Below are 25,089 nucleotides of genomic sequence, written 5' to 3'. Positions count from 1 at the left end.
AAAACTAAATATTGTTTGTTTGAATTTTCCCATTGATGCTTAGGACTGCAACTGGTCAGTCTTTTATGTGCATATGTGCATACTGTGCGTACTGTGCATACTGTGCGTACTGTGCATACTTGCGTAAGCAAATGGCTATCAGGAATCAGTAGGTGAGTGGATAACGCGATGTCATTTGAAGCGAACGACACTGAGTTCGAGTCCCAGAGTGAACATCAATTCCGAGTTGCAGATATATCCAGCTGACGAGTCTCAAGTAGGACGAAACGCGCTTCTTGGATTCCACTTTTAGCCACTATCCATCTTTGCTTAAAAACTAAATAAATGAAAATATTATACAATTACTTTGTAAGAAAATAAACATAATCATTTTTGTGAGGATGGTTCGTTGGTAAACTCAAGGAAGCCTTCAAGAAGCCCAGAAAGAGCCTAAGACATTCCATCCAATCACTGTTAGGGGAATATCCCAGAATGTCGACGTGTAGCTTCCCCATTGGATGGATAAGAATGACCCCCTTTGTGCCTATTGGTTGTCCGGAATGACGATTTTCTCTCAGCCAAAAACTATAAATACATGAGATTTTTGTACTATATTTTGACAATGTTTTGGAGAATAAACTTCCTACTTACTAGTCTTCTGTCTTCTCTCTTGCGACGTTGAGGGTTCGATCGTTCAAGTAGTCTAGTAGTACGCGGCATAGTAAGAATCAAAGCTCTAGATATAACAGTTTCCATACAATTTAAGTACATAATGAATACAGATTATGCTTAATCTTTCGATATTCATTAAATGTGAACAGGTTCATCTGGCCTATACTAAATACCATATGATTGTATTTAGTTAATAATTTGACTGCTCAAAATAAAAGTGTATGTTCCAAATATGTACAAAATATTTTACAAAAGATCCTTTAGATATTTCAAATTAAAAACTTTAATCTGATGAGATAAAATCAGCATCCATACATTTTGTTTCACAATCGAGAATCGATTTCGACTAGAGAGAACCGTTGAAAATCAACAAAGAGCAAGTAGATATTGCAAAATTTACTAACCAAAATAAACTTTAAATGAGGTAGCCACTAAAATATGAATAAACCGAAGTTTAAAACATTAACTATCAGAACTTTGACCTGGAAGTAGAAAGGTATCGTTCTTACTGTGAGAACTAAAGGTCATAGGATTAATCCTATGTGAAAATTTGTGAGGTAAAAAAAATATGAAACTGGAATGAATTATGATAATGGACAAAAGAAAGTATGATTGTTTTCATAGTGTGATTGATCGTGTGAACCTATTGTTATCATCCAATGATCACTCACAAGTCTGAAATACTGATGGAATATCACCCGATGAATAATTATGAAAAGACTGAATAATTTGTTACTGAAAATAGTCTAAACCATAGATTTATAAAGAGGGTGTACATTTACATTTTATTCAACTGGTTTTGTAATTCCGTTATATCATTGTTTAATTTATTTTATTTACGAATCAATAGAAGAATTTTGTTTCAATTAGACTTCTTTTACATTTAATAGATCAATACAAATCCATCATTGATTAAAATTGACATAGAATGGTATACTTTTATATCATACAGTCATCTTAGCTAGACAACAAATGAAAATCATGAAGCTGTAGATAGCTTTTTTTCCCTAGTATTGAATTACTGATCAGTCAGTATACATTCACAATCTGGCCAGGTTTTTGAACTAGCGATCTTCAGGCCTCTCAGAGAGTGTTTAATCTTAATACCATTGAGTTGTCTTCCAAAGATTTATATCTGCAACTTCAATCGATTTGTGAAGATTGTCGGATTACAAGACCATTTAAATACCTTGGTTGTATAAACTGTAACAACTACACAATACATAAAAACTACTTTTTTTATGGCAAAACAATGGTTTCTATGACTTCAATATTAATTTGTTTTAAATATTCTGTGAAAGCAGATAATAATTAATATTGGGAAATTGTTTCTTTCACATCTGAATTGAATAATTGTTTTTCTTTCCCATCTTAACATTATGATCTCACGTGAATCAGATAACTTCGTTTTCTCTCTTTCTTTGAAGTACTGCTGAATTATCGGTAACAAATGTTTCGAAATAATTTTTTTTGAAGCCTTAACCTAAAGCAACGACAATAAGTATTTCAGTTTTCCGAATTTGAATATTCAATAATTATGATGTCAAGTATCTAAGAGTGAATGGTTAACATGTAAGAGGTATTTATCAAGGACTGACCTCAGTTAGTACACTGTCTCAAATCTAAGAGAAATATAATAGTATTCTTCCTAATACGTGAACACTCATCTGTGAACATTCACAATTGTATAATAAGCTAGTTTTTTTATGGGAATGTCCCCATGAAAATTAATGTCTAACAGAAGACAAATAAAACCGTAGCATGAATTATTATACACATTTAACAACTTTTTATGCAAATAAATCTAAGTTAAACTTTCTTAACAATAATATACAAACCATGAAAACTATAATGTTTGCAGAACCTTTTGTAGTCTATTTAATTGTTTTGGATAAACGAAGAACAAACGTTAACTCAAAGCTGATTTATATTGTTGGTCGATAGCAACTGATAAACTTTTGCGTGGGCAGATCCCCGAAGCACTTACAAGGAGTCCCTTTTAGGATTAAATAACTGTTTTCGTTGGTTTTTCGGGAAACATCAATTCATGATGATAGTTATTTTCAACTAAACCCCATAAAATTCTCAATTGAAAATTTATCAAAAAAAAACTTAAGTCAGAAAACCATAAAAAACTAGGAACCACCAGGTTGCTATTTGGTCGTTGATATCAACTTCTGAGAAATTCGATACTAAGAAGAAACAGTTTTCCGCCGCTTCTTGATTTTCAATGGTTGTTTAACTAAGACTAGTTTATGACGTAAACTATAAAATTTAACAATCTCTACAAGCCCTTTACATTAATTAAAACTTATTACAGAATATCATTCGATCATCTTTTATTTAAGCACACAGTGACAAGCTGTTTTTTTAAAAAAAATTGTAAAAATGTAAAACTGCAGAATTTCAATCGAAACCACAAACATTTCAACTTTTATAACGTCCAAATTATTGATCAAATAAATCATTGATCGATCATATTAACCATCAAAGTTAAGTGAATTGCACTATTAATCAATGAGGGTTATGTGTATATTTCTTCAACTATGATAAACTCTTAACGATTTATTGTTGTATATTGGAATGAACTTTCCAACTAATAACTTAATTGATTCAATTAACATTTGGTAAAGATTGCATTTTTGAAGGTCACAACTAGTTGACAATCAGTATAGGATCGTGGAGATTTTCTGTTTTTAATTGGATCGTGAACTGATCAATGTTAGACCACACTGAAAACCTGGAAGCATTAGACGGTCGTTTCTTTCTAGTACGAATTTCCTCAGAAGTACACATCCACAATTCACCCCACGGGATTTGAACCCGGTATCTTCAGTCTCACGCGCGAACGCTTAACCTCCAGACCACTTAGCCGGCATCCAACGGCGTTAATGTCTAATTTCAACCAATCCACCACATTGCGCAACCGTCTTCCATCGTCTTTAAAGGATAACTGTCTAACAACAGACACGGATCAACTCTACTGGTCACGACTTCTTACTAGAACTCAAGGAAATCGATCTTGAAGCAAGTCACTAGTGTGCACATGATAATTATCAATATAGGATTGTGAAAACTGGTGAGTCTTTAAGTAAGACCGTGAACTGATCATTCATGAAATATAACGAATTTGTCATTAAGTAATCATATATTTAAGTAACAAGTTTTGATATCATTAAAATAGGCAGTAGTTATGATAAAACACTGGATCATTGAAACGTTGTGATAACTACTGATGGTTTATATAGTACAAATGAAAAACATCATCAGTTGATGTTTTAAAGTAAAATTAAGATTTTTCGAATTTAGATTACCATTTTTCTCATATTTCATAGTTCCATTAATTATTGTCATCAGAAGTAACACTGATTACCTCAAATAGAGTCGTAATAGGATATCTCACTACTTCTTAAACTAATCAACTGGATAATCTTCCATCATATTAAATGTTAGATTCAGGATCTGACTTCATACCTAACCATTCAATGAGTACCAATTAAAAAAAAACATATCCTTGATGTTATTTTGTAGTTAAGAATATCATTAATGACAATATACATTACAATAAATGATGCTCAGAGTTACGTCATATGTAAATATACATTATTCCATTTATTTTAGACTATCGCGAATGACCAGCTGAACTTAATATTGATAATTAAACTAGAATCAATATGAACGTAATACAAACTGACTTTAACTAGACAGTTATTGAAATTCAAGGTGGATATAACTAAGCAATCCTAAAAAAGGATCATACAATCATCATCTGTTTCATTGTTTTCACAATACCTATCTAAGTGAAATTAATTTATGGTATAAACTAACTTCGAGGCAAACAATTTTTTAAATCTCATATTTTCATAAGGATTTAGGTCAAATTATGGGTTTGTAAAGATAATTTACATCACTAACTGAATTCAGTTAGACAACTATTAAAAACCTTAAACCACTTGACAGTTGTTTCGTTTTGGTATAAGAATTCTCAACAATAGGCACCTAAGAATTCACAAAAGATGGAATCAAGAATCTTTGTATCTTACGACGAACATTTAAGCTTTAAATTTCGGATTCAACTGTTTATAATTTCAACCCCAATTACCTGGAGAAATTACGCAACCATCTTTCATCGCTTTTGATGGGTGACTGCATCACATTCTACATAACTGAACTTCATTTATCATAGCTTCTTATTAGAGCTCTGAGTATCATCTCTCTTAATCACTCACTAGTAACAACATGATTAAAATTAGTGTAATGGATTTTAGAGATTAATAAATCCTATGTTTCATAACACAAGCTGTTCGTAGTTATAAAACAGCTGAGAAGTTAAACTATTTCATCATACAGCATACTGAATGGTTCAAACGATGATTAACGGTTTATAAACCAATTCTACTTTTTATATTCTCTAAATATTTTATATTAAAGTTTACACATATTTGTCCAGTTCTGGTTACATATTGACATTTTTTTCCATGTTTACTAATGCAACGTAATAATAAATAATAAGCGAAAATAAATACAAGCGAAAACATTTTTTTCACATGACACAACTTGTCTATCAATCAGGTTACATAACTACAAAATTAATAATATGTGTTACAATCATTTTGTTTGTATCCCACTCAAATGAGAATGTATATAATAATTGTATATTAGGGTATGTGTGAGGGAGAGAGAGATGGGTCTATATAGTAGGAAAGTGGAAAAGAAAGTGATGTAAATAATGAAAAGAAAAAGAAATGAACAGCTCGAGAAATGGAATGGAATGCACAAAATAACAATATTCCTTGAAACACTCCATTATTCTTTGTTACTTCAGTTTTTTTCGCTACATTTAATGTATTTCCCTTGAGAGAGAAAGAGGATGAATGGTTGTGTGTGTGTGTGTATATGGAAAATAATGTTGTAAACCAAGGGAAACATGATTTTCTACAAGAAATACTCTATTTCAAAAGAAAAAATAACATTGATCATAGTTACAGCGTTCATACATATAGTTTCAGTTGTATACTACATAATGAATATCTTTGTAACATTACACACTATAAATTACATCATGAAAGTAGCAAACAAAATTAAATATAGGTAGCAACTACATGTGAAACATATGATAAGATAAACTATATGAAGATCTTTCTTTTGTAAGGAAAACATAATGTCTTTATCCTGACTTTTTCTCATTTCGTTTGTTTGCTTACAGCTAAGCTTTGTTAACCGGCCGAAAAATGAAGACAAATCATATATTTCGTTTGTTATTTCTGTCAATTTGTGTCATTGTGTTCTGATTGTTATTATCGTCTGTGCTATTACGATTATTGTTGGTTTTGGCTGTGGTGGTGTTACCAATGTTGTTGTCGTCATCATTGTTGTTTTTTTAAATATCTCTGTCCATTCACAGTTGTGTTTTTTTATGACATTCAGCTGTTGACCTGACTTTCTAAAAAATTATAAAGTGAATTGAAATGAAACTATAAAATTTACTTGTAAATCAATCATTAAATTTTTTGAAGTGGGCAAAGTTAATTAAAACCAATCATGAACTGATTTTTTATCCTTTTACCAATGATATTGACTTCAGAATTGATATAAACGGAAAAAAATTACAAATGATGTATATACCGACAAAGAAATAAGATGTTTGTCAGTTTTATTCTCTGTAGTTGTTCATCAAAGTCAATCGTACTAACAGTTTGGTAAAATCACCGTCTTAAAATAATGAATGAAAATATTTGTACGAAAGGCAAATGATATCATATTACTGATTGTAAAGATTATAAGGAACATCTAACTAAATTTATATAAAATAAATAGAGAGTGGCTAATAGTGCGGTCTAGGACTCGCTTCTCGTCCTATTTGAGACCCATCATCTCTATGTATTCTATATTAACTTATGACATAATGGCTATATCAAGGCAATACGCTTAGAACACACATATGTAAACTGTGACTGGTCGAAATTCAGACAATATAACAGCAAACTAAATGTAAACCTAATCAAATTGTAGACTCTTATAGAATATTGAGACATTTCATTCGAGAAACTTGTTTCTGAAACGAAATTGGTCATTTGCATTTTCTGATCAATATATTTCAATCTGTAAGGTTTACTATCTAGAAACCAAGGTGTACTCGAAAATGTCTGATAAAATCGTATGGTCATTATTACTATTACCACTATCATTGATCAAATGATCTAATTAAGTAAAGACTGTTGTCATTTTGTCACTATGAATGTGTGTGCGTTCGTGTTTGTATGTATCACGCTAACATAATTAACTCAATATCATATATTCTGTAGAAACACATTAGTATTATTTTCATAGCTGATAAACTACTGATATCAACCACTATGTCTAGTAATCATGTTGTTGAGTAAAACGAAATGAAATGTACTAGTTGTTTTTATTTTTTAATTCTGCCAAACCGTAGGAACTTGCAAATTAAATGTTAGGTAATAGTCAGGACTATTTTGAAAAGCTTTCTTTTCTAATCAACGATCAAGTATCAATGGAGATTCATAGCAGTTAACTAACCCTGTTAATATGCAGCCTGAATGAGTTGTAAAGATTGTGGATCATTAGATTCTAATTCTGTTATTGAATGTTTTGTATCCACTAAGAGACATGACCATGTCTTCAACAGGTTAGTTCTTAGACGTTATGCTCGATTAGAGATTTCACTCTGTGATAGAATAGCTTTTCAATATTTTCTGATGTTTGTGTTTATATCAATTCTTGGTGAAAATAATACCCCTTATATTTAGGTGGATTTAAATAAGAGTAACTGATGTATTTGATTGAAAAAACACTGTAGGAAATAAAAACAATCGTTACTTCTTTGAAATTAGGAGAAATATATACTCATCTATAAGCAAAGATGGATAGTGGCTAGAAGTGGAATCCAGGACGCGCGTTTCATCTTATTTGGGACTCGTCAGCTGGATCTACCTGCGTTCCACAGTGGATGTCCACTCTTGGCATCGAACTCAGTGTCCTTCGCTTCAAATGCCATAGCGTTATCCACTCAGCTACTGAGTCCTGATAGCCACTTGCTTGTGCAATACGCACAGTATGCACATATGCCAATAAAAAACTGACCAGTTGCATTCCTAAGCATCAATCGGAAGATTCAAAAAAACAATACTAAGTGAATTTATATACTACTCGGTTGTAAGATTATTTAGATATTCATTTCTAATTTCACATTGTTTAATATACTCGTCATCACTCTACAAAGTCAATCTGAAAACTAAAATAGAACATTTTACTTCATATACAAAGAATGATTAAGTACATGGATATAAAACGTTCAAAATATTTTGTTCGATATAAACCAATGATTTCACTTAAGTTCAATATATACATTGAAATGATTTGAGAAATAGTAACTCAGAAATAGCCTCTAATAATTTTGTTACTAGGCATTTTAATTTCTAATATTGAATATAAAAGCATATGTAAAAATATATATATATATTAAGTCCTTTTTGATCAATTTTATGCTTATTCGATTTCATTTCAAATAAGTTTATTTTCGAATTAGTTATAACTGAGTAGCTTTGATGAAAAATACCGACACAGGAATGCTGGCATTGTTATCAATTCATGAATAAATTATAAATGTTATATTCTTTACTAGTTTTAATACATCTATTTTTAGAGAACATATAAAGGGTTGAGTAAAGTGTACTGGATAAATTTATGGATATATATGTCCAACTGTGTTAAACCCAAACTCATCATTATATTATTATATGATAAAAGTTAAATCACTAGGAAGTAGCCTAACTGTATATAAATATGAGTATACTACATAAAATGAGATTCATAAGGATATTTCAATATTTTTCATTACATAAATTAAGTCCAAAGCTATCGAATCTTAAAACCTGAACATTAGTAAATAATTTTCTAAGAAAATATATTTACCTTTTAAGTAATCCGAAAAAATAAAAACATTGATACTGTTACCTCCCCCCCCCAGAAAAAACATTTGTGATAGCAAAAAAGAAAAAAGGCAGGAGGCTTTAGACAATTACAAAATTTAACATCACTAATCAATCAGAACTGACTTTTTACAAAGAAAGAAACAACAAACTGAAAAGGATTTTTACTTTCTAAAATGTTTTCTTTACTATTTCTTCTACTTCTGATTAGTCGACTCTTGACTAAATTCATTGAAAATTTTATTCAACAGTTTTTATGTTATTAATTTTCGGTAGATTTTTCAAGCTGGATCATTACATCATATTGTATAAATGATATGTAACATTAAATAGGAAGAATATATATTTGTAAAATCTTGGCAAATGAATTAGAAGTAAATCCGACGTTTCGCCTGACAGTCTGGAGCTTCTGTTGTTAATCTTTCTTTATATGTTCCAAACTCTTTGTGAAGTATTTTGGTCCCTTCAAATCTGATCTTGTCTCTTGTTTCTAACAAATGTGGCATTATTGTCAATCTATTCTCAAGTTTCTTGAGGTTAGTCGAGAATGTTTTTTTGCTTTTGTGCTACATTCAGTCGTCTGAATGTTTCTCTCAAATAAACTGTACTGAATTCATGACATTTTATCCCATAAACAACGCCTTTTTGCTCTTCCTTTAATAACCTATTCTTAGCATGAACAAAAACTGATTTTATGGTACCTCTGACCCAGAAATAAACTCTTATAATATATCTGTTTAAAATTCTCTTAATTTTCTCCGATGTTACAACGCTAATTGAGAAAACAACGGTATTCTTCCATTGATTCGGTATATTCTATAACCTATAAGATTTTAAAGTCAAAATTATCATAAACTTTACATGCCTATAACAGTAAAACTGGATATGATTTATCATGGCAGAGTAGCAATTCAATTAAGTATTATAATGAGTATAGTAAATTAATATAATATATGAAACAAGATTCTGAAGCATCAGATTTAACTACAAGAGAAGCTAATGAAACAAAATGAATTCATCTTATTCTACTCAACTCTTTATTATTCCTTTATTCAAGATAATAAAGGGAACTGAGTGTATATGATTAAACAATGGTTGGTAATTGGAACAAATAAGTCTGATCCAATGTTGTCTACTTTAAAATCATACGGTTTTATACACAAAACTCACTAGTGAATTGTTTGGTGATGTACTTCTAGTAGCAAACCCTTTTTCTTAATGAGTTTAATTTATTCTAACGCCAGATGATAACTCACCGATGATTGTTGATTGAGGATTGTGATTTTACACTGGACACTTATAGGATTTTTTTCTTAGAGCTTTAAAACATTTCAATAATTTAATTCGACTATCATTCATGTGAGAATTCGAATAATTTTTATAATGAGATAGCCAAATAAAGAGCCTTATAAAACGAAATCTAGATTACTGACCTTGATGACTTAATGCCTAACTAATTACTGAAGTTTTTCATGACTCAAATTAATGTTGGCAAGAGTGCATATATATATATATATATATTTATATATATATATATATATTTATATATATATATATATATATGACCCTTTGTAATCCAAGTTATTACTAACTGTTTTATGCCATATTGCCAAGTATATTTGAAATAAATGTTTAGCTCAACTTCATCCCATATCTTTTTTCTGGGACATTTTCATTATCTTTATAAAATCAAACAAACATATTGCATAATCATCTCCAGAACAAGTGTCAAAATGTTTTTTTCTTTCAATAAGCTCAGTTAAAGGAATCAACACCTTTCCAATTATATCAAGAAATTCATCTAAAAAAATTGTTATTCAGTAACAAATTAAAATTAGTCAACATTTAAACACAATACATACACATTTAGTCAAGTAACCATAATCCTCATTTCATTGTTATAATGAGTCCATGTATCTATGTGTATGGGCGTATGTGTAAAGAAGTTTTGTATATATATTTTTTCATTATTCAGTGAAGTATTTTTATTTTTGGCATTCATTTTGTCAAATAATTCCAGTTACAGACAATTGTATACAGGTGAGAAAAAAAAATAAAGTTTTGGAGAGAAAAAAACTAGAAAAGAACAGAAATAATAATTATTATTATTAATACTAGTGATTAACAAGTCTGTATATTCCATAAAGAATGTGATCAGACATAACCAACTATTGAGGTTATTCATGTCCGTTGTTGTAAAGATAGGGATAAGTAAGAAAGGGGGGGTTGCATTTAAAGAATGTAACTAAGTGAGACAGAAAATCAAACAATCAGTCCCTTATTTAGATCTAATTTAAACAAATTTTGGACAATTAAATACATAAATAAAGAAATGAAAAAAAGCCCAGTTAAAAAAATACATCAGTTTTTACTTTCTTTAGGGTATACCACTAAAGGAACACGGTATCATACAGCTAGTACATATACATATATACATGAAAATATTTTATTGGAACTACACATACATATTACAAGGAAACTAAGTCAAGTATACACATTTGAAGATATTGATAATGATGAAATTCAATCTGAAAATCATTATTTTAAGTTGACAATTAAAGATTGACAAAAACAATCATTCATTTAGCAGAATGGTTTTTAAAGGACTTTTTTTCTCTTTCCTATAATTGACATTTTTTGGGGGTGATTTTTAATTATGATGAATTTATTATCGTTTTTTTGGTTTTTACTTGGATACTAGTTACTTTTTGTGTAAATTTCTACAGTAAAATAAAATACACATTTTCAAATTTACTTATATTTTCAATAGTGTTACTAGAAATTCTAGTAAGAGACTGTGAGAGATGAGAAATAATCAACGAAAAGTGAGAAGACGCTAAACGTTAAATCGAATTTTGTATGTTATCCCAAATATGAACTGTTGTATTTGGTTAAATGTTTGTATAGTACTGTGCGTAGTATGAGACCTTCTACTCTATCCTCTTCTCTACTTTTCATTTTTTTACTTTCCTCTCTGACTTTATTGATATATATACTTGTTAATATTAGAATCAGGTCATGTCTTACATGAATGACGACTAATTGACTAACACAGTAACTATTGTAAAGAATAATGCACCCGGATTCAAGGCACATTGTATTGAAACCCAAGTAAATAACAGTAACATAACTGATAGAGAATAATTCTTTTTACTAATCAATAATCTATTTATGTAGTAAAGATGGATAGTGGTTAGCAATGGAAACAAGGTCAGACAGTCGGTCACGACGTAGAACTTCGTGCGTACGTACATCAGTTCGAGTTGCCATACCACATTAGCACAGAGATGCAGTTGTCGATTCAAATCTCATAGTGGTAGAAGTAGTAAGAGTATAAACAGTAATCGGAAAGATTAGGGCTTGAAGATGTTATTGAAGGAGTATAATCCAGTGAAATAAATTTGAAAAGAGAAAAAGGATAGGGACATGAGGAATTCAGATCAGAATTTGGCAGAACAGAAAGAGTGGATGCACCTTCTCCATTGCAAACGATTTTGAGCCATGTCATTGAAGGTCTCTAACCATCGATTGCTATTATCTCGCGAATCCCAACCAGGTAGTCTACACCTACCAGCATGGCTCAGTCCACTTGTCACTGACTTCATGCAATTGTACCACTCATGTCCATGGAAACTAGGACATGCGTTTCATTCCATTTATATGGTTTAATTTATCGATAAAATGGTTTCTTTTAAGTCAAGATCTGATGTTTGGTATAAAGTTATTTAGTATTTTTAAACTAATCAGAAGACAATCACTGAATGTTCAATTTATATCTCAATTTATGTTTGTAATATATTACAAAGAATTCAAAATTTTATTTGTAAAAGAGTCGTTCAATTTGGTCTTTATCGGATTCCTTATCACTAGAGATCAAAATAAGGATATTTGAAAATTTTGCCATTCAATGAAACTCTTTTTCTGTTTTAATTTACATTAAAATTATCACTTTTATATATATAGTTGCTAACTGACACCCCGTTGACAACAATAAATGATTTTCATATAGATTTATAAAAAGTCGAATTATTTTTTTAATTGTGTCAATAAATTTATTAGATCAAATAAATAAAACCAGAGTGAAGTTGTGTTGTTTTTTTTTCTATAGAGAAAATACATTGTCTGCTTAAATAATCGTCACTTCATAATTCTATTTTGTTTTCGTCAAATATTAGGACAAAAGTGTCCTAATTTCAGTACTGAATTAATCAATACATGTGGCTTAGTTGTAAAACTAAAAATACATATTGTTATATATATATATGATTTTCGGAGACTGTTAGAGATGTAAACCACTAGAAGCCATTTTAGTGAATTGGAGGTTAGGTGCTCACTAAATGACTAAGAAGTCGGGGGTTCGAACACTGTCTAGATCGTGAGTAAGCATTGCTAAGAATAAAACATTTGTTTAATACTTCCTGGCTTTCAGTTATTGTATAGCTGAACTTATTTCGTGATGTAAACCATAATCATATATATATATATATATATTTTTAATTGTGGTCAAGTAGGAGGTATTGAGGTACTATCGTCTCTATTTCGTAAATTTTGCTGATTTCACAGAATAAGTTATAGAATCTACAGTTCTCTTACTATGAGTTCACGTGTATAAATTAATTTATTAAAGTTATATGCATCAAAGGGTACTACAACATAAAACTCATTGATAAATGCGTTTAGTGATATACAGTTTAGGATAAATAACTTTCCTAGAACTCTTTAGGATTTCGGAGAGTTTGTAGAGAATTACAGATGACAGCATGATGACGTAATCGATTAGCAAAATGATAGATTTATAGAAAAAAAGTGATGTTGAGTACTCTTACAGTATACACATTAAATGTGGTTTAAAAGAAACACTACTCTCTTTCGTTAATTTCAAGCAATAGTCAACAGCTGAAATAACATCAAGTAGCAAATATTAAAATATAACCACAAAAACCAAGAGAAATAAGTTGATTTTAATCGACACAAATATTTAAGGTACGGTAGTTTTTGAGTATTATTCAGTTTGAAACCAATTTTCATTAAGAAATTACATAGATTGGAAAAGCATTGAAAATCATAAAACGCTAAGTCCCTATTTTATTTTCTTATTTGAAACTGATCAGCAGTGTTTACCTATGAATATAAATATGTTAAATCACAAACTGACCTAAGATCGACCACCATAGGAAACCTGGAAGAACTGGACAAACGTTTCTTCTTGGTATGAAACTCCTGAGTAGTGCACACCCATGACCCTGCCATTCGGGATTCAACCAGAACCTTCGGTTTTCAGCGCGAACACTTAACCCTTAAATACCTGAGACGCCATCCAACGGTGTACATGCTCAACTTCAATCAACTCTTGATATTGCACAGCCCCCATCCATTCCATGTGATGAATAAGTATCTCACACTCAACATGGATGAACCTCACTATTGCGGTCCAAAGTTTAAGTGTTTGGGTGAGAGACTGAAGGTCTTGGGTTCAATCCTAAAAACATGGATGCGCACTTCTAAGGAGTCCCATACTAGGACGGACAGGCCGTTCTGTACTTACGGGTTTTAGATGATGGTTTGTTTAAGATCAGTTCGTGATTTAAACTATGAAAATAACAAATCTAGAAAAACAGTTGTTTTGTGTTCCCATATTTTCACTGTTACATGTTCATAGAGATAGTTTGAGATACTCTGACCTATGTAACTTATATACTTAGACCTGTGTGCAACCAGGAATATTACTAACGACAAAACTATTCTTTATTGTTATAAATACATCAACATAATTATTTACAGGATTTGGTAGAACAAGATTATTTCACAAATATTACTCAACTATTTCATATTCATTTCTAGTTAAAACTGATCTGAAACAAACTTCCTTTCTATAGGTAAACACTGATTGGTGTATCTTTTTTCCTATATCTCCATTAAACTACTGTCAATGTATATTTCGGTAAACATCAATACCATTTGAATTCCATTCTCTTATTTTTTTAAAATATTTTAGAACGCATTTTTTTCTATGAAATTGTGTTATTTACATAGTTTAAATTAGTTTACCATTGAAATATAAAAATTGATCTTTGTGTTTACTAAACAGTGTAAAAATCAATGCCCATAATAAATTCACTTAGTATTACTTGTTTGAATCTTCCCATTGATGTTTAGGACTGCAACAGGTCAGTCTCTTATCGTCATCAATCAACTCTGAGATGCAGGTACATCCAGCTGACGAGTCCCAAATAGGACGAAACGCGCGTCCTGGATTCCACTGCTAGCTACTATCCATCTTTGCTTACAATGCCCATATTGTTTTTTTTTATCGTTTTTTTTCTTTTTGGGTATGATTTGCATGGTTATTTCTAAAAACAGTTAATTGATTAGATAAAAGATATTTAAAAAGTTAATAACCATGCTCGTTTTTCAACATTTTATCATAGTTACAAAGGCAAGAATCAATAATCTTATTAGGTAGATATAAAAAAATTAGTTCACAATGAAAAAAACTACTTAGTAACTAATCGAAAAAAAACATACATATCCTGAGAAAATTTAATTGGAGAATAGAAATATAATTATTACATGTAGATAATAAAAAGATCATTACTATTATATTTAGATTAATGTTTTTTAGCTTCGTAATGCATAAAATATTGATTCATTAATCACTTTAAAATTAATTGTAATTTGACTTAGAAAATACACATGGGTGAAAGCTGACTTATTTTTTTTAGAATTATAGGCAAGTTTCAGAAATTCTAGATCATATTATTGTTTGAATAGTGAGAAGAATAAATAAATGAATGATTCAATATATTTACTTATTTACTTACGCCTGTTACTCATTCATGAAAGAGCATAGGCCGCTCACCAGCATTCTCCATCCAACCCTGTCCTGGGCAGTCCTTTCCAGTTCTTTCCAGTTGTTATTCATCCTTTTCATGTCTGCTTCCAATTTCCTATACAATTTGTTCTTCGGCCTTCCTCTTTTCCGTTTCTCTTCAAGATTTCAAGTTAGGGTTTGCCTCATGATGCAGTTTGGTGATTTCCTCAATGTATGTCTTATCTACTTCCAAAGTCTTTTCCTAATTTCCTCTTCAGTTTGGAGTTGGTTTGTTCTCTTCCATGGTAGACCGTTGCTGATGGTATCCGACCAACGGATATTGAGTATCTTGTGTAGACAATTGTTTATAAATACTTGTACCTTCTTGATGCAGGTTGTAGTAGTTCTCCAAGTTTCAGCTCCATACAGTAAGACTGTCTATACGTAGTTGGAAAATTGATAGTTCATTGTATTGTATTTTCTTCAAAAGTAATTTGCGATAATTTAAACAAAAAGTATTCACAGTTTCAAATAAGCATTAAATTTTATTTGAAGATGAATTTTTTTCATCAAAAGGTTATGTTTAGCTATAGAACCTTTGAAAACTGTGAATTACAGTACAAAAAAGGTTATTCTTGCTCAAATTGTTTTAATAGTGCACACCCACGACATTATAAGTTTACTTAAACTTTAACTTTCAGTTCATAAAACTCTAGGCTGTCTTTCAACACTAAAGATTCTCCTTTGTCGACTGGAAAACTCTCAACATTTGATACTGATATGCTTTAAAAATATGGAAACATTTTCTGATGATGAGTCTCTTTGGAATTTCATAACATGCTGAACTTAATCTCCCGTAGTTGTTTTTCAGAAGGGTTAAATTAATTGATAGTAGTATTGTTAGCATTACTATTATTACTATTATCATTGTCACTGCTAGAAGTAGTAGTAGTAATGGTAGTAGAAATAAGAATAATAAAAAGAATTTCAACAATTAAAATGGCGGTTACTTATGAGAGTATGGTACTCACACGAGAAAATCAAAACAAGAAATCATTTGTAAAATTTAAATTAACCTAATGAATATGATTTTTTAGTCGAACTTGAGTAATCGTTCACAGTACTGAGCAGATATAATGAAATGTTAGTTCCTGTTGTTGAGCATCATTAAAATTGTAAGCTAGAAGAAATTGAGTTGATTGTAATAATAGTCTGGTGAAATATTATTTCATTCAAACTCTGGATTCTATATAAATTGAATTCATTAACTCTATAATATAGATAATAAGCTTAAATAACTAAGTGGCATTAAAGATACAATATTTTTAATGATAGATGGATGACGGCTAGCAGTGGAGTCCTGAGGCCCTAGAGTGAATATCAACTCCAGGATACGGGCACATCCAACTAACGAGCCTTAAACAGGACGAAACGTACATTCTGGATTCCACTCTTAGACATCATCGAACATTGACTGTGATGCTCATGATCTAATGGCAGTATTGAGCCAATCGGCACAGGATGCATATTTATCAAAACAAACTGACCAGTTACAATCCTACTACTCATTAATGAGAAGATTTAAGCAAAGAGTACAAATGAATATCATGTTTTTTGCTGTAATATGTTTTTTTTTTAAATTGACAGTAAAATGAATCCAACTTCACATTTATCACTAATTGGATAAATTTATTTATAAAAACTATAGCTAAAAGTGTGTTTACATAAAATGTCAAATAAACATGACTACAGTAATTATTAAATAGTGCCTTTTTTCTAAGTCGACTTAGTGACATTGAAATTATCGATACAATTATCACTAATTTTCCATTTCTTTTTGTTTGAGAAAAAAAAGAACGAGGCATAACAGTGTTCTGCATGGTTTACATTACTTAGTTACTGACTTACTTACTTACTTACCTACTTACTTATCTACTCTTTCCTTCTTACTATAAATGTGAAGACAAAATAAGAGCCCATTTAGTATACACGGACAATAACAACAAAATTAACATTTGTTTAATGTCTATAACTAGGATATTGGACAAAAGGCAAATGATAAGAAGAGTAGGCTGTTTTCTTTCAACAATATGTAAGTGTGTATCATTTATAGGTAACTTTATACAATTGTATATTGGTGATCAGTTTCTTTCCGTTAACAAGAACACGATATGTCTGATAGAATAAGAGAAGAATTTAAAGAGTAGATGGGTAGAAATAAAAAAGAGTATAAATTATGAATATGAATTACACCGTTATTCTGAATTTTTTTTCTTTGTTTTGAAAAAAACAAACAAACAATCATATAAAAGTGTATAAATAAATTTAATTTGAGAGAACTCAAATGGAAATAGATATTATTACTTATATTTGTATAATATTAATAATGACAGTAAACAAAAGTATGTCAATGTTAGCCGAACAGTATACAATAACTTTTTTTTATTACATTTATAGGTTTTCTTTCAAACTATAAAGTTTCTATTCACTTGATGTTGTTTGCTTGTATCTTCTCATTGTTGTTTAGGAATGCAATTGATCAGTCTCTTGTTGACATATGTGCATCCTATGAAGATTGCTTCAAGATTGTCTTAAGTCACAAGTTTTATAAACGAAGATGGATAGGGGCTAGCAATGAAATCTAGGACGCGTGTTTCATCCTTTTTGGGATTCTCTCAGACGGAAGTAGATGATCAATTTCATCATTTCTTCTCAACTTGGTTGCTCTTCTCGATTTTGAGGCACTTCATAATACCTAGCTCTTATGTCCTAATGTGAAACTGTATCTTGAATCTCTGTCCTTTCAATGACCAGTTGCTCCTGCACAAAGTTTTGCTCAATGTATCTTCTTCAGCAGTCTTATTCCCACTGACGTCAATCTTCATGAGATCAATATAAGTCCTATAATTTTGCAATCTCAGACGTGTTACGTGCGGTGTATTTTTCATCTCGTAACGTGATCGTTACGCTGTGCAGTCTATTCTGTACTGCATTCTTCATACATCTAAAAGATACAGTCGCTGTGCAATCCGTTTTTTCTTGGGTCTCATGATTGATTAGCAAATACAGCTTAACTTCCTTACTCACCGCGTTAATGAATAGTACACACCAAAGTTGACTTAAGATTTGTTTTTAATTGAATTATTAACTATTCTAAAGCATGTTAAGGAATATACCAGCCCAGCTTTCCAAAACAGAATGAACATCCACTGTGGGACGCAGGTACATCCAGCTGACGAGTCCCAAATAGGACTTGCGAGTCCTAAATTCCACTGCTAGCCACTATCCAGCAAATATTTATATGCAACTTAAAATTTGATGCAGTGTCAAATAATGATCAATATGTAAGCTAGTGATATATACCTGACTACTTGGACTGGAATTAATAAAGTGAGGCTTAATTCTGAAACACATAATTTAAAAATCAAATAAATTAATGATTAATATGACGATTAAGTGTAATGGGAACCCCTAATAATTTTTTTACAAAAGTCTTCAGAACCTCGTGTAATTTTGGGAATACTTAGTCCAATAAGTTCATTTTAGAAACCTTCAAGATAATCCCATAAAGCGATGGATTATGAATCATAGACTCGTTGATTAGCTATTGAATTTGTTTTAACTAAGATTGACATTTTCACTGTAGTCTCTAGAATTTCAGTAAAATACACTGATTCCTGTGTATTTTTTGATAAGTGATATATCAGTTTATTTAACCAAACTTATTATAAATCATCAATCTTATATGTAAATATATAAATACAAAAAGACATTGATATTATATCAGACAAAGTCTGTTCTTTAACTGGCTTATTGTATTCTATTTTCTGGGTCATTTATATAGTCATATATAGATAGATAATTATTATGAAAAACGAATGTACATATACACAAGTATACATAAATACACTAAAGTTTATGAATTGACTATCATCTAAATTAAATAAATTGTATTCAAGATTGAATTGTATGTACATCAAATCAATAGCGATGATGAAATAGATAGTGTACAACCTTTCTTTTTTTAATTTGATGTCTCATTACTTCTTCAACTTTCCTAACATAAAGTTATGTAAAATGATAAAAGGTATATACTGCTAAGGGATTACTTATACTTTGTAAATAGACCGTCGTAAAACTTAACGATAATGCCTCGAACTCCATCCATTAAATGTTCTGATTTCGAATTTGAAAGTAAATTTCTCTGAAGATTGAGGGAGGAAGAACGAAAGTTATCCTGCAGGTTAGTTTAATTGTAAAAAATGCTAACTAGTACTTAAATACTTACTTGAGCCTGCTATACCTCGTGGAGGAGCGTAGGCTGCCCACTACGATTCTCTATCGAACTCTGCCCTGGACAATCCCTTCCAGTTGCCATTCATTCTTTTGAAGTCTGCTTCCAACTAACCAATTGTTCATCCATGATTTAGAAATCGTTTAGGTTACGTACTGATATTGGTTAGAAAACTGTTAAAAATCGGGAAATAGTGGATAGTCATTTCTTTCTGATATAAGATTTTTAAACATTTTATACTGATAACCCCATACAGAATGAAACTCAGTACCGATGGACTCTAATCAATATTATGCAATGAGAGAACTGAGTCGAATTCCAACAGTCTATATTTGCAATGTTCATTGTTATTCATTGATCTTCTAGTTGGTTTCATTTCAAAAAAAGTACGTTCAGTTTAGCTTAACCACAAAATGTTATATTAGTTCCGTAGTTCGTAGTTACTTGTGTTCGACCTTGTCGGATTTTTGTTTCAATTAGGTAATCAATTGGAAAAAACATCTAGTCAGTTGATGGTCATGAAGAAGAATGATATAAACAATTATTTAACTTTATAGCTGAATTCAAGAGTCAATTGAAGCTAGACCACCATGGAAAACCTGGGAGCACTGGACAGCCGTTTCGTCCTATTGTGGAACTCCTCAACAGTGCGCATCCATGACCCAACTCGCGAGATTCGAACCCAGTGCTTCCAGGTTTTTCTTGATGGTCTAGCTTCAATTGACTAATGAATTTAACTATAAAATTACTAAAATCTCCACAAAACCCGTTCTGATAATTATTTAACTGTTATATTTACCTTTTTCTGCAGTAATAAATTTTCTACTTGTGGCTGTTCCCAACTTCTCTACATGCTTTACTAAAATGAGTGTATTACTTAACACTTCAATTTATCGTCGTCATATTTTGAGGTGCTCTTAATTCCACATTGAAATAGTTATTTCTATTTATGAGCCTAACAATTCAGCAAAATTCTTACTACCTTCAGTGTATTAGTTACAGCTGACGAAATATGTAAATCGGTGCTTTTTGTAGATATTGCATAGTAATGTCAAATCACTTAACTTGATCCGGTTACACAGTAAACATGGCATCCTACTTATAAATGTTATTAGGTATTAATATCTAGAATTATCTTGTAATCATTTGCATAAGAGAGAGTCGAAAAAACTACCTCCCCACAATTATTTATCCTTAATAGAAGTGAGACTCCTTAATCAGCAATATATTAAATCCATTGACCTTTCCTGTCAAAAGAAAACTACATGACTAGTTGAATAAGCTAAACTAGGTTTAAAAAGAATAGAAATATTTTGGATTTCAATTAAAATGTCACAAAATGCACAACATCGGTCAATCTTTGTGCTATTCTGAAAGTTCACTAATCTTTTTTTTCATAATTGTTTGGAATAAATAGAGAATTAACAGTCATATTTAAAATTTTGTATTACATAGCAAACTAAAGTATAAAATTCAACAGTAAGCACACATCCCATATTTATTAGGCATGTGATGAACTTAACTTATTTACGCCTGTTGCCCCTTGTGAAGGAGCATAGGCTGCCCACCAGGATGTCTTGATGAAAGGTAAATATTAAAAAAACTAAAAATAATTTTTGACTGTAATTGTCTCATAGACTTTCCACTAAGAAGATAAAATAATATTTTATTTATTAATTATCCGTCATCATTCATTTATTTGAACATATAAAAAATGATACAAGGGAGCACCGAATACATGTGCCCCACACAATAACAATGAGGCTGTGAAGAGATAGAAAATGTAAAGTGGAGAACAACAGCGAATAGAAATTAGTGTATGGGAGTAAAACAATAATAATGGGAGAGGCAGTTCAGTTAGGAGAATACAACCAGAAAGAATTCTTTAAGTTGAAGAAGTTGCGTTCATTTTTTATAAAAAAAGTAAAAGAAAGTTACTGCAGCATCGCCACTGGCTTCTATTCTGAGCTATGTCCGATAAAGTCTCAAGCCACTGCGTCGCACTATCTCTAGGACTCCGACCAAGAAGTCGTGAAAGACCAACAGAAACCAGTCCTGTACAGCTTTTTTCATACCACGATAATATGTCGTGCATTGGACACCCCTCCGCTCTTTCCAATCAATCCCAGAGTCGGCAAATAATGTACGATATGGAATTCACTAGCACGACATTTGTAGGAAATAGCACCACTGTGCCCGGACACGCGTTGCCGAACCTCCACATTACTAACATGGTGTTGCCAGTGGATGTCAGTGGTCCTTCGAAGACAACAACGATCAAACACAGAGAGTCATCTAACATCCTCAACTCAAAGGGCCAGGTTTCACAAACATAGATAAAATCTGTTCTCACCGACACGTTGTAGATCCGACCTTTTATAGCCAGACTGACTCCAAAAATGCGCCAAAGATGACCCAGATTGGCATAAGCCGTTCTAGCTTTCATTATATGTGAATTAATTTCATTACACACGCCACTACCAGAACATACGCGACTACCCAGATACACGATTTTCTTGACTACTTCTATCTGCTCACTACCCAGGGTGAGTGCAGGATCGGGGTCCTTCCAGTCTTGTAAAGGCACTTTGCACTTCGAAGACGAAAGACGCATGCCACACCTACAGCACTAACTGCCAACTGACTAAGTGCGGATTGAATGGCTTGGGTATCACTGTACAGTAAGACAACGTTATCCTCATGCTCAAGGTCAGAAAGCTTTTCTCCAGGCAACAGATCCATACCACTAGCTGTTTCCAGAAGGTCATCGGTGACAACCTGAAGAGGAATGTTGAGAATCAGTAACACTGTCTAACCCCACTGTTTGAATGGAACAATGGAGAGAGGTGGTCGTATGCTCTGACTCTTTTTGAGGTGTTAGTATTTAGGTAATCTTCTCAGGCACATCTTTCTTCAATAGACAATCCCAGAGATAAGTCATGTCCAACGAGTCGAATGCAGCCCTTATGTCTAGAAGCACTACAATTGTTGGCCTGTAATAAGTATGACGGTGTTCTAACATTTGTCGGGAGGTGAACATATGATCAATACACCCTCGGCCAGAGCGAAAACCAGCCTGCTTCTTTCAAGTCAATCTTTCTCGGGTTTTGAACAATCTACGAAATATGACGGAAGCCAATGGTTTGAACACAATCGAAAGTGGACTTATCCTCCGATAGTTGTTACAGAAACGATGTGAACACTTTCTAAAGATTGGAACAACTATCGACTCATTACATTATATTAGGACACTCTCTAGCTCTCAGACTTTTGTAGACAACTCAGTCAGTTCTTTAACCGGGAAGTTACCACCATTTTTAAAAAGAGTCGGAGGCACGTCATCTGGGCCTGGTGATTTGTGAAGCTTCGAAATTTGGAGTGACTTGAGAACCTTCACCTCGTTAAGTGGATCAGCTGTCACCGGATATGGAGGGCAGGACAGTTTGATCAATGTTTTCAGGGCAGAAGAACAGTTGAACTGCTTTTCAAAAATCTCTGCCCATCGTCCAAGACTACGTTTGATGATAGTGATTGGCATCTCATAAGCTTCTAATATTGCTTTAATCATACCAGACTTCTTGCTGCCAGTGACTCGGATGAGTTGAAGGAGCTCCCGGCAGTTACCGGAAGGAGCCGCTGTTTCCAGCTTGTCGGTGTGCTCCGACCACTAGGCTTCTCGATCATTACACAAGCTCCTCACAATTTCATCACTTAATAATCTTCATTTATGATCAAACTTGCGGTCATCCGGAGTAGATTGAAGTGCTTCAGTGAGTTGTAAGGAGTCTGTAGAAGCTCTGTACTTATAAGCGGGACGTTTCTCGGAGCCTTAAGCGCCTTTACTAGCCATTCTCATGGCATCATGAAAATTCAGCAAATGTTCATCCATACTTTTCGGTGGGATGGTAGCTAGCCTTGATCTAGCTCAGCTTGATATTTAGTTGGAACAGGAGCTGCAACTAATTTACTGACATCGATCCCTTTAGGGTGACGAATTTATTAGCCATGAAATGTAAGATTAGCGCAAGCAAAGACATGATCAGGGTCCAGATGGGTACTCCACAAGGAGTGGCAGTCTTGTACACAAACACACCAGAGGTGTCTGATCGTAATATGGCCAATGTGAGTCCAGGTTTGAGAGGCAAAAGGAAGACGCCAAGTAGCTAGTGTGGACCAAATACGGGTTGTAGTCTGAGCACAGTTCCAGTAGATAGTAACCAACAAGTCCCCATCGGTCACCTAAACAACTTTCTTCTGTGCCTAGACTTCCGACCTGAGAATTCAAGTCCTTTAAGGGATATATATAAGTGGGCATTATAAATCTTGTCAAAATAAAGATTTTATTACTGTAATTTAGATCTGACCTCTTATATCGGTAACACAGAAATATTTTACCCTAAACATTTTTAATAAGAGAAAGAACAAGAAATGTTTTCTTAATAATGACAGATCATAATAAACTAACGGTGATTAATTGCATATTGAACAGTGATTAAAAGTGGAATGTGGGACTATTGTTTCGCACCGTATGGTACTCGCATCACGATACCGATGCTTACGCTGAGAATCGAACTCGGTACCCTTTACTTTAAATGTTAGAGAGTTATCCACTGAGCTACTAATTTGCATTAGTCACATAATTTTAATTGAAAAAATTAGTGTTTTCCAGTTGATAATATTCATGACTAAGATTGGCCAGTCTCTGTTAGTATATGGATTTCTTGAATTGATTTCCCGATATCATGGACATCACAACAGTTAACTAAGTAATTTAGAGAAGTAATAGAGGCTTATTACAGTCATCAGTGAAAAAGCAACAGAAAATTTCACTTTAAGTCACCTTGGATATTGTTTCATTAAAGCGAATAAAACTTGACATAATTTTTATTGTCATAATACGTTTTTATCGACTCATTTGTCATGAACTAACTGCTCTTCACTTTTTGTATTCATTAGTTGTTGTACTATTTCAACCATAAATGATTTTATTTTTAATACGTGAAACATTAAATTAATTCAATTAAAAGTTCAATTTTTACTGGGTTAGGCTTCATTTGATCATTTTTAAGATGAGAATATAAAGATTAGATTAATACAATTTTGTAATTATTCCATGTACTTTAACTAACCTTATTGTTTACATTCATGATAATGTGTCTAGAAAGTAAAATGAATAAGACGTGTGATTATTACTATTAATACTATAAGTCTGACTTGAACCTATAAATATCAGACAACAATATCTAGTTTATGATTCCAGATCTTTACATAAATATTTAACCGATTCAAAATTGAAATCAAATAGATAAATTGGATAATCTGATTAGGCCAACAACATAATTAATTGTAAGCAAAGATGGATAGTGGCTAAAAAAGAAGAG

At 31.9% G+C, this 25,089-nt stretch overlaps 1 protein-coding gene across 1 annotated transcript; it reads right to left on the bottom strand.

Moving 5' to 3' along the window:
• Window positions 1–11,465: 11,465 nt before the first annotated feature.
• Window positions 11,466–11,699, bottom strand: Smp_201550 (uncharacterized protein; the record flags this gene model as incomplete). Its single annotated transcript, XM_018795964.1, has 1 exon — window positions 11,466–11,699. The coding sequence occupies one exon, from the start codon at window positions 11,697–11,699 to the stop codon at window positions 11,466–11,468; it is 234 nt and encodes a 77-aa protein (XP_018650224.1).
• Window positions 11,700–25,089: the final 13,390 nt, after the last annotated feature.

This window comes from Schistosoma mansoni, chromosome 2 (assembly GCF_000237925.1).
Source record: "Schistosoma mansoni strain Puerto Rico chromosome 2, complete genome".
NCBI classification, from domain to species: Eukaryota; Metazoa; Platyhelminthes; class Trematoda; order Strigeidida; family Schistosomatidae; genus Schistosoma; species Schistosoma mansoni.
Note: the sequence above shows the minus strand (reverse complement) of the source record. Positions and strands in the feature narration are given on the sequence as shown.